Raw genomic sequence first — 12,116 nt, 5'->3', positions numbered from 1 at the left:
GCATTCAAATTCATCTTTAAAGTACATTTCCAGCACCAGGCTCTTATGCTCAGAAGTTCCCCATGATCCTTCCTCCCTCTTGTGTGCCTTACCTTCCTGATCCACTGACCTGCCCCCTTTTCTTTAGCTATCATCCCCTTCAACCTACTTTGTGCTTCTGCCCATGCTTTATCTACTAGAATGTTTAGCCCCACCTTCTCCACCAAACAAATTCCTATCCATCCTGCAACCCAAGCTAAATTATCAGATATTCTGAGAAGACTTACTTCTTCAACCCCTCTAGTCAATTAGTTGTCCTGTCCTCTGTGATCCTATGCAGGCCTAGGTAGTTGCACTTACCAGTTTTGTTGTAAGGTGCTTTTTACACATCTGAGTCTCTCCTTAAACTATATGGACCCAATAGTACTTAGTCTATTGGCTGGTACACTGGTACTGTTCAATACCTTTTTTAAATTGAATGCTACAACTCTGGCACCATTTGCTCTTAACCCAACATGCCAATGCAAGAATCTTCACAAGGTAGCCCCAATCTGTCTCTTCAACCTTAACTCTTATCACACAGATGCTCCAGGCAGTCTGATTTAGTCTTCATTCCCCAAGCACATTATATATTTGCTGATTTCCATCCTCATAATTAAGGGCTACTGAAGCTTAACACTGTTCTCTCCTTTTTATTCTGTCATTGTATTATCTATTGTGTTATTTGTTATTGTCTACTTCCCCCATGAAACTATAACACTTCACAAAGACAAGAACACTGTCTTCTTTGGCATTGTATTCCCAGAGCCTTGAGTAGGGCAAAGCACATAATAGGTCCTCAGAAGATATTTGTTGAATAAATGAACATTTCTTCCTTCCTTCAGACCCAATTATTTCTCTCCTGTGAATTCACAGCACTCATCTAGCAATTTAACATGAAAGAGTGCCTGTGGCATCACAAAGATGTATTATAGGTGTTATAGGAAAATATTTTGTAGGTATCGTCTACATGGAACCATCAAACATTAGAGCTAGGAGAGATCCCCCTTATATGTAATCAATCACTTGAAAGAGGACCAACAGAGACACAGAGATGTTACTACTGATTCTTTTTTTTTTTTTTTTTTTTTTTTTTTTTTTTTGAGATGGCATCTTGCTCTGTCACCACAGCTTGAGAGCAGTGGTGTGATCTCAGCTCACTGCAACCTCCACCTCTCAGATTCAAGCAATTCTTCTGCCTCAGCCTCCCGAGTAGCTGGGACTATAGTCGCACACTGCCATACCCGGCTAATTTTTTTGTATTTTGGTAGAGACAGGGTTTCACTATGTCGCCCAGGCTGGTCTCCAACTCCTGAGATCAGGCAATCTGTCCACCTCAGCCTCCCAAAGTGCTGGGATTACAGGTGTGAGCCACTGTGCCTGGCCTTACTGTTGATTCATGATCTTTCAGGAGTTTGAATTTTAAGCTCCCTCAAGGCAGGAATCCCTACCTCCTACCCCTAATCACTCCCTGGACCCTTAGTAGAATGAGTCTATTACTACTACTACTAATAACAACAACAATATTATTGCTTTGATATTTTGATAACAAGCCACCTCTGTCCACAAGGTGAAGAGCAAATCCATCACTTATACTGGGGATCCAGCTAGCCTTCTGAATATTCAGGGACACAGCTGTCCCACTGTCCCTTGGTTCTCTGTAACCACTGAGTATGCCACCACAGAACAGGCCCTGGGAGGACACACCGTATCTGGGCAAGTGCTGCTTTACTGTTCTCACATCATAGTAATCTCCACCCCACTGAACAGAAACACCACACCAGGACCTCACAAAGCAGCTATCAGTGTCCTTCCCTCAGGACTTGGCCTAGATACATCTTGTCTGGGTAGCTCACACCACAGACAAGACATCCCAATGATATGTTCTACTACCTGCTGACAGGGAAGGTGGCTGGACAGCCAGTGTAACATGCACGTTGGACAGAGAGACAGATGGAGTTCTTCCCATCTGTACGGCAGCAGGTAGAGGAGGCAACCCATCCTAGACAGGAGTCCAGGGTCCTCAATCTTGGCTTTTCCCTTAGTAGTTCTCTGACTTTAACCAAGCACTTACTCTCTACGAGCCCGTTTTCTGTCTGTGAAACAGGAGAGTCATAATGAGAAACAAAGGAGTAAGATATTTAGAATTATCAAATAATTACGTTTCTCTTTTTCCTCCTTAACAATGCTATTATAATCAACTGTTCCCTGGAGAGTTCAGATATTCTGGTAGCCAAAGTTATTTATTATGTTTCCTATTAGGATATAACTTTGAATTAGGTATCTAGGTGAAAACACAAAGGATAGTGAGGACAAAGGCTTGCCTTCAGGGAAACTCTACTCTCAACAGAAGGAAATGATCCTCGACAAGAAACGAAGATTTCTAAAGCTGCAGAAATTCAGAAAGACAAGCACATACTTACTGAGTATTTATTGGTACCAAACACAGGTCACATATATTAGCTCCTTCAAAGTTCACAACAACCTCCTGAGGTATGTATTATTACTACTCATAGGAACACACTGTCAATCACAGAAAACTAGCCATGCACCTAGTGCCCATGAGTCTCTGAATGAAATCAGGTATATTCAGGGGAGCTTTTTCTGGAGGACATCAGGGTTAAGAGGTTTGGAAGAAAAAGAATGTGAATTAACTATAAGAAGAGAAGGCTTTGGGCATTTCAAGAGAAAGCACAAGAAAACAAGAAGGTTGCTGGTGAGGCTCTGGTAACACCATGATGGTGTTTCAAGTGGGTATGCATTCAAACTGTTTATTAGTCAAGAAGCCTGGTCCCTTTAGTAAAGTGATCGTGTGTCAAAAGCCAATTAAATAACTGTAATAGGTGTGTGTATATATGTATATAGACATATATACGTATATATATGTATGTATATATACGTTCTTATACAGATTGTTCCCTAGCATAGGGAGTACTTACTGATACCTGTGTTTACTCCTGTTTACTACTCCCACACAGTGACTTGTTTTTCCATTCATTTTGTTATTTTGGAACAGAGTCCCTTTTGCCTTTACTCTCTGACATCCATGTTAAAAGATGACAACAAGCAGCTCTCAACTCTGGCTGCCATTAGAATCACCTACAGAGGTCTTTAAAATGCCAATGTCCAGCTCCCTTTCTAGCTATTCCAATTTAATTGGCTAGAGGTAGAAGCAGCGGGGGGGGGGGGGGGGGGGGGGGGGGGGGGGGGGGGGGGGGGGGGGGGGGGGGGGGGGGGGGGGGGGAGGGTGTTGGAAGGGAGGAACTGGGCATTATGCTTTCTAAGAGCTCCCAGATGATTCTAACATACATCAAGAGATGAGAACCAGTTGGTTTCTGGTCCAGAATCCAAAACACTTTGTGGCAGCTACAGGAATGTGGACAGTACCAAGAAGATAATCTCATTTGTCTATTTTGGTTTTGATGTTTGTGCTGTTGAGGTCTTAGCCATACAATATTTGCCTAGACTAATACCCTGAAGGGTTTCCCTGTGTTTTCTTCTAGTAATTTTATAGTATCTGGTCTTACACATTAAGTCTTTCATCTATTTTGAGCTGATTTTTGTACAGGGTGAGAGATAGGGTTCTAATTTCATTCTTCTGAATATAGATATTCCATTTTCCCAGCACCATTTATTGAAAAGGATGTCCTTTTCCCAACATATGTTCTTGGTACCTTTGTTGAAACTAAAAAGCTTCTGCACAGCAAAGGAAACAATCAACAGAGTAAAGAGACAACCTGTAGAATGGAAGAAAATATTTGCAAATTGTTAATCCAACATGGGACTGATAAACAGAATATACAAGGAATTCACATAACACAACAGCAAAAACAACAAAACAAAACAAATAATCCCATTAAAAAGTGGGTAAATGATATGATTAGACTACTTCTTTTTTTTTTTTTTACGACTGAGTCTTGCTATATCACCCAGGCTGGAGTGCAGTGGCACAATCTCTGCTCACTGCAACATCCGCCTCCCGGATTCAAGCGATTATCCTTTCTTAGCCTCCCGAGTAGCTGGGATTACAGGTGTGCACTGCCATGCCCAGCTAATTTTTGTATTTTTAGTAGAGATGGGGTTTCACCATATTGGCCAGGCTGGTCTCGAACTCCTGACCTCAGGTGATCCACCTGCCTTGGCCTCCCAAAGTGCTGGGATTACAGGCGTGAGCCACTGCCCATGGCCCAAATAGGCTTTTCTCAAAAGAATACATACAAACTGCCAACGGGTATATTGTTTAAATGCTCAAAATTATTAATCATCAGGTAAATGCTATCAAAACCACAATGAGATATCATCTTATCCCAATTACAATGGCTATTATCAAAAAGAAAAAAATAACAGATGCTGGCGAGGATGTGGAGAAAAAGGAACTCTTCTACACTCTTGGTGAGTATGTAAATTAGTACAGTTGTTATGGAAAACAGTATGGAGGTTTCCCCTAAAAACTAAAAATAGAACTCTTATACAATCCAGCAATCCCACTACTGGGTACTTATCCAAACGAAAAGAGATCACTCAGTATATCAAGGGATACCTATACCCTTATGTTTACTGCAGCACATTCACAATAGCCAAGATATGGAATCAACCTAAGTGTCCATCGATGGGTGAATGGATAAAGAAAATGTGTTAAATATACATAATCGAATACTCCTCAGCCATCAAATGTTCCTGTCATTTGCAGCAACATAGATGGAACTGAAGGTCATTATGTTAAGAGAAATAAGCCAGGTACAGAAAGACAAATATTACATGTCTTCACTCATATGTGGAAGCTAAAAAAATTCATCTTATGGTGTGTACAATGATAGGTTGGTGAATGAGTACAAACATACAGTTTGTACACACAGAAGGAGTAAGTTCTAGGGTTTGATAGCACAGTGGGGTTACAATAATTAACAATATTATATTGTATAGTTCATAACAGCAAGAAGAGAAAAATTGAAATGTTCCCAACATAAATAGTAAATGTTTGAGGTGATGAATAGCCTAAATACCCTGATTTGATCATTACACTTGTATGGATGTAACAAAATATCACTTGTACCCATAAATATGTAGAATTATTATGTGTCAGTTTTTAAAAGCATCAAGAAGAAATCAGCAGCCTAATTCAGCATATCACTTAAGTACAACGTATCACTTATGTGAGATGTTGACAAAATCACAACCAGTAATTTTTGTACTTCTATCACCATTTAAACCATATCCACATAACCTCCTACACTGTTGTTTCCTTGATATTGTTTTAAGTTGACTCTTTTTTACTTAAACTTATTTGTAAAAACTTATTTGTAAAACGTATTTGTAAAAAAAAAAAAAAAAAAAAAGGGAGGGGGGAGGCTGGAGACATCTGGGGCCAAGAAACTAAGGCAGGGCAAAATGTGAGGCCCAGGCAGGGATGCTGGAAAGGGAAGAGGGAGACTAGAGGTGGGAATGAACAGAGAGCTGAGGAATGGGTGGGATTAAGGAAGGCCCACAGTGAATGGGTGGGGCAGGGGTGAACAGCCCAACAGAAACAGATGTCAGGTAAAACAGATTGTCTTCTGGACTGTGCCAGGCAGTGACCAGCAAGAGAAGCTCAAGCAACACCTGTAAATCACCTAAAATCATCTCATGTACTACCAGTGATGGACATTCCCACATGGTGGGAATCACTGCCTGATGCTCTATGAACAAAGAGCCGCAGTCTTTCGTTCTTCCCCTTTTATTATCAAAAACAATATTACATATAAACAAAGGAATGTAAAAGTCTACCTTACTTGTCAGGTCTCCATGAATACACCAAAAACTCAACAACAAAAAGCAATATGACTTCTTTTATATACAACTCATGCTTCTTATCTCTATGAGCTCTTTTATTTTGATAGACAGTCCCCACCATAGCAACCATCTCCTTAGTCAACGTCTATAAGCATAGAATACAATCAGAAGAATTGACAAACGCCCAGTAACAACCAACCATAAAAACAGCATCTGTTATTAAGGAGAATAAATCATCAAAATAATGTCTGAACAAGCTGGTAGTACACTGTCATATAAATTCTTGCATATAGTTAAGTATAGCCCTAGAAAACAATACCCTTTATTTTTTAAATCCTTACCCTTAGCTGAACAATGACAGGGGAGACAAAAGATTAGTCTGCAATCATCAAGCCTACGCTGTTATTTCTTTGTAAAGTTTATTTCAGCTCCATGATATGTTCTAATGTTTCCTCCCTTTTCCTAGGTGTGTCAGATCACAGATTTACTTATCCTCCTGTCACAGCCAAGTGAGTGACTCAGGCCAGCACACAGCTCATTGATTATTTCAATTCCCTGGGCTAAACTCATCAGTTCCCACTTCTCATTTCCTATATCCTCCTTACTTTTTTGAGGCCTGTTATTTTCAAGATGACATAAGGCCCGACAATGATAAGGGAGGGCAAAATGATATAAAATCTTAAAACAGATCAAAGGAGTTAATTCTGTTACACTTAGAAAGATCAAATCTAAGGAAATTCTGTTCACTGCCCAGAAAGGCAGGTTCATCTTTTATTCATTTATTCATTCATTCCTTCAACAAATATTTATTGAGCATCATTCATGAGCTAGCTCAGCCTAACACACCACTGTAAAACATGCCATTTTCTATTCAATGTTAGGTAACATTTGTTACGAGACGACAGTTGCTATATCTGAAAATTCTTTTTGAATATGGATGTGGGTATGCACACATGTTTAATACTTTAATAGCAATTAACCAGAACTGGGCAACATAATCAACACCCAACCTCCAAACGCCTGGAAATCAGACACCCCCTACTTAGTCAAGAGCTACTAGTCTAAAACTTCACATTAAGGAAAACCCTATAGATTGAAAGACACATAAGCTTTCAAATTACAGCCATATGTGGTGATCAAACATGCATGGAAGACCACATAATTCTTGCAACCAGCTTTTGCTATCCAAGGGGACAGGTTAATCTATCAACCCAAAAATTCATTAACCTGGCATTTCCAAAATACCTAATGCTATATATGCACTAACACCATAAATTTCCCCCAAATTCTATGACATAGGCATTATTATTAATATTCCAATTTTTTAAATTAACAAATTGAGGGTTGGTTAAGTATAGCCCTAGAAAACAATACCCTTTATTTTTTAAGTCCTTACCCTTAGCCATTTATTCAAGGGCACTTAGAAGGCAATGGAGCTAGAACTTGAACTTAAGTTTGTGATTCATGAATTCAAGCACTTCTAAAAGATAAAAATAAATTGGTAGTATTATAGCTTATACATTAACATCTAGTTTCTTCTAATTAGCATCATATGGTCGTGTGAATCTTGTTTTAATTCATGTAAGTATAAATTGTCTCTAAGCCCCTAACCATTTTTAATTGCACTTTTCTTAGTTCCTGGTTATTATATACCACCTGTTCCTGTCTTTCCCAGGATGTTTGTTGGAGAGTGAGAATTAACTGTCTTGGTAATGAAATCCACCATTTAAAGAGTACTTTGTTTGTGCCATACACTGGGCTAAGTATTTCACTTGTAGTTTCTCACTTAGCCCTTACAGCAACCCTCTGAATTGGTACTACTATTATCATCATCACCTCCTTTTTTTTTCTTATTATACTTTAATTTCTGGGGTACATGTGCAGATCACGCAGCATTGTTACATAGGTATACACATGCCATGGTGGTTTGCTGCATCCATCCCTCATCATCTACATTAGGTATTTGTCCTAATGTTATCCCTCCCCAATACCCCCACCCCCTACTATCCCTCCCCTAGCTCTCCCACGCCCCCCAATAGGCCCCAGTGATCATCACCCCCTTTTTTTCTTAAAAAACAAAGGAAGGAAAGGAGGTACAGAGAGGTAAAGCAACTTGCCTGAGGTCACGCAGATAAGGAGGATTCACACCTGGTGGTCTCTTCCCACTTCTCTCAGTCTATGATCCTCATCAGCATGAAGTTCTGGTTTCCATCTTAACACCCTTATCTCAAGTCTGGGCTCCCACTGGCCTGTTTCTCAGTGCTAGTGAGAAACTGCTTTTAGTGTGTGCTGGTTTGGTTTCCTCCATTTTTGATTTCTCTCCTGATAAGGGCCGTGGTTCACCTGCTCTTTGCAGCTCTCTGCTTCCACCTGTTATTGATCTCCCGGCACACTAAAACTATTCCTGATAGAGATGAATTCACCTTGGGCTGCGTAGCAAGGCTTCCCCAGGGCCATCTTTCCCATCAAGAGTTTGATCTCATTCTTGCCAAAATCTCTTAAAGAAGCCAAAGCTTTTTAAAAAAACATTCAACATTTTAAAAAATCAATTACCAAAACAGAGTTCACAGAACATCTGGATTTGTGTCACATTATCAGGAGACTTTAATTGCATTAATATCTGATGGTAAAATGTATTAAGGTCAGATTAATCTGAGGAATAAAACTGATTTTCTCTTTTCTTTCCAGTAACTGCAAATTCTATACCAGCTCTTTCTACAGATAATCAACAAAGGGAGTAACCTCAGGATAGGTGTTAATAGTTCCGTGATGCTAAGAGGTGCAAAGGGAGGAACTCAGCATTTACTAAGCACCTATTGTGTGCACCAGACATGATGTTATATATTTTACATGTATGAATTAAACAATAGCTCCAGAGCAACCCTAGCACATAGGTTTTACCATGCCCATTTTACAGATGGGTAAACAAGCTCAGAAAAATCACATAAATCAGACTAAAGTCAGTGGCAGAGCTGAGACTTGAGCCTGAGTCTGTTTGCCCCCAGCTTCTGACTGCAGGAACCATTTCTCCTTCTGCATTGCTTCTCAGAGAGTTCTATCAAGAGCCCTGCAAGAATGGCCTTAACTTGTATTTGACTACAGTACTGAGCTTGATGAGAAACCCAGCAAGAAATGAGATCCTCTTATACAGATGCTCCCCCAAATGATCCTGTGCTCCCAATTCCCAGCTGGGTCATACAAGTCCCCAGAAAAAGAGCCTTTCTTTACTTTCCATGGGTTTGTTACTTGCCTCTGTTTCATTCCTTCTCTCTCTTCTTGGCCCCCCTACCCTCTGTTGTGTCTTTCTGCATGTCTCTTTATGTCTCTGTGTGTATCCATCTCTCTCAGTCTCTCTCTCACACAAGCATACACACATTCAGGATACCTCGATCCAGCAGCCGGAGCAAGCGGAGATACCAGAGATACCACTGGTCCCAGAAGCGGTCCGTCATCCCACCCTGAACTCATCCTTCACAGCCAGTCCCCTCGGCAGAGCCTCATCCCACCACCGCTGACTCGAGGAGGCCGGAATCACTTGATGCTGGGCTAGCACACAGCCTGCTCTAAGCAAATGCCTGCCTGCAAAGACAGCTACAAGTCCTCCCACACAGAGGCTGACTGTGCCGGGAGCCGGTTTCACAGCAACAAAGGAACAAGTGCAGAACAACGCCGTGTGCAGACCGAGCCTGCCTGGACCCAAGGGGAGGTCGGAGATGCGTGGGAGGGAGTCAGGAAGGGCTTTCGCAAAGACGCGAGGTTTGCAGTGGTCTTAAGAATGAAAATCCACAATCAAGTCCATCTCTTAAATTTTATTCCAGTATCTCCGGCCATTCTGGCTTCCATGCTTCCCACACCAGAGACCAGTGGCTCCTCCAATAGAATGTGGGATGGGAAGCCAAAAGCTCAGCCATTTTGGACTTTGAGGCCAGTCCCGGAGCCCGGGAGCCTTACTGCCTCACTGTCGGGTCCAAGGGCTCTCCTTGCCCAAGACTGTAGGACCCACATGACCAGAAAAAGGCCACAGATCCTTTTTTCCTATGTCCCTTCATGGAACCTCTGTTATAGTAGAGACAGCATGGGCTCTAAAGTCACACAGTCATGGGACCAAATCCCGGTTGCCACTTAATACTTGCCTGGACTGGATCAAGTTATTCAGTTCCCTGTGCCTCAGCTTTCTCCTCAGTAAACCAGAGAGAACAGTATTTGTAAGCCTCAAAGCAAAAGAAGAATATAATGTTTCTGGTGTTACACCTGGTAGATAGTGGCAGATAGAAGGTTCTCCCTTATCTCTCAACCCCTCTCCCTCTTGCCAGACTCTCAGTTCCCCACATGTTCATATATCCCATGGTTTTCTATTGCCAGGCCTTTGCTCCTGCCCTTCCTGCCAGTAGTATGCTCTCCCTACTCTCCCACCTCATCGTGGCCAAATCCTCCTGATTTTTCCAACAAATAATCCAAAATGCCACAGAATCCAGGCAGACTTCCTGATCTTCCTTCCTTTATATTTTATTTTTTTCATTCCTCCTTCTCATTTGTATATAACTCTTCTCCCTTACTTGCCCATAAATGCCATGAAGGTAGGATCTGCTTTTTAATCATCTTCGTGTTCCTCAAAGAACCCTGAACTTTGCAATTACTCGAGTGGTTACTAACTGGACAAATGAACATGCAAGGGGGTCTGAGTCTGTTGTTTTCAGGGAAAGGAGAAGAGTAAGCTGCAGAGATCTCAGCCCAGGAGCATTGTCTAAGGGGCTTTGGGGGATGACAGGGTGTCCAGTCCTTATCCTGCTCACAGCCCCTCTTACAGTGGGCCAGTCTGTGACCCACGTGACTGGAAGTGCTATTTACCTAAATGAAACCTGAGGATTCCCCAGGTCTAGGACGACCTTGTTCTCCAAGCCTAAAAACTACTCAACAGCCACCTGCACATTCATCACAGCTCTGTGCAGCCTAGGCCACACCGGCAATGCCTCCCCACTCTTCTAACAGAAATGGTGGTCTCTCAGGCCTCCTGGCCTCCATCAGGCAGCTGGTAAGGCATGTCTTCCTCAGTGGCAGCTCTTCCTTGGAACTTATGCCTCCAAGATGAGACAAGCAGCAGGTTTCTGAAGAACTCATATTGGGGAGGAGGCACATCCAGGGGGCAGGAGCTAGAAGGGAGAGGGAGAAAGCGAGCAGAGCCACAACCTCCACCGCCTGCCCCTGCCTGCCAACTGCGTTGTGGTTTCTTCTTAAAGGGCAGCACTGGGTCTGAGTAGAGACAGCCCCCCCACAGAAGCTACGTCTCAGGCTCTGTTAGCATTATTTTCTTATTACCTTAAATGGACAAGACTCCAGTGTGTAGTTAACACAAGAATGCAAACCCCTCCTCTTCCCTCCAGAGAGAAGTAATCCGGTGTTTCTCCCTTCACAAATAACAAGAATCCATCGCTCACGTGTGGCCAGTACTTTTTTGTTCACAAAGTACTTTCACAACTATCATCTCCTATGTGCCCAGCAAGATCTGTGGATGGGAATCACTTTCTCCAGTATACAGAAGAGAAAACCCATGTTCCAAAAGATTAAATAACACTCAAGGTCACACAACTTGTGGGTGCCCCTCTGTCTCCTCCCTGAGAGCTTCTGGGGCTCTAAGAAATTCCCTGGGAAATTATGATATATTTCACTGAGACATGGAAGCCCTCATAGTAGGGCAGGACCTGGGGAAATACAACTGTTTCCTAACAGGAATCCTGAGGGAGACCCCTCCAGGGCAGCACTGACATGCCATGGGCACAGGTTGAGTGGAGGGTCCAAATGTGGCCACTTATTAACTAAAGGCCTTTCATCTTTTGCTTTGGCCCCTGACTTATAACTTGCAGAGAGAGTGCATCTCCAAATAAGAATGCCAAAAAGGCTTTTTCTAATACAACTTGGAAGAAATCTGAAAGGGAGGCTCCCATAGTGGCAGGAGACTTAGAAAGAGAGGGGCAGGGGAAGAGCATCTCTCACTGTGAGGGAGAAAATCCCAAACAGTGCTCTAATGGTGCTAGTGCTACAAGTCTCATTCTTGGGCCTGGAGAAAGAAGCTGGCCCCATTCCCCTCCCTCCAGTAATTAAGGGCAAAACATTCCACACCGTCTCATTTGCAGAGGGAAAGGGAATAAAGACTATCAAGAATAATATGGGTGTGAGCACTTCCCCCACAAACAGTGAACCTAAGAACATAAGCAATACCCATCGGGTCAGCCCCAGGGTGAACCCATTCAGCCTGGAGTTTTACTCAAGATTGGCATCAACCCATCAAGCTGGACTCCTTGGAGCTCCCCAGCCCACCACTGCTCATTTCT

General features: G+C 42.3%; 1 protein-coding gene across 1 annotated transcript in view; it reads right to left on the bottom strand.

Annotated features, from left to right (window-relative positions):
• KALRN (kalirin RhoGEF kinase) overlaps positions 1 to 9,391 on the bottom strand; it is a 635,807-nt gene extending 626,416 nt beyond the window's left edge. The window contains exon 1 of the mRNA XM_037734035.1: positions 9,173 to 9,391. Within this exon, the coding sequence (XP_037589963.1) occupies positions 9,173 to 9,239 (67 nt within the window). The 5' untranslated portion in view covers positions 9,240 to 9,391. The remainder of the gene's footprint in view (positions 1 to 9,172) is intronic.
• Positions 9,392 to 12,116: the final 2,725 nt, after the last annotated feature.

The sequence above is a fragment of the Cebus imitator genome, unplaced genomic scaffold (genome assembly GCF_001604975.1).
Source record: "Cebus imitator isolate Cc_AM_T3 unplaced genomic scaffold, Cebus_imitator-1.0 Scaffold568, whole genome shotgun sequence".
NCBI classification, from domain to species: domain Eukaryota; kingdom Metazoa; phylum Chordata; class Mammalia; order Primates; family Cebidae; genus Cebus; species Cebus imitator.
The sequence above is the reverse complement of the archived record's forward strand: the minus strand, read 5'-3'. Positions and strand labels throughout refer to the sequence as shown.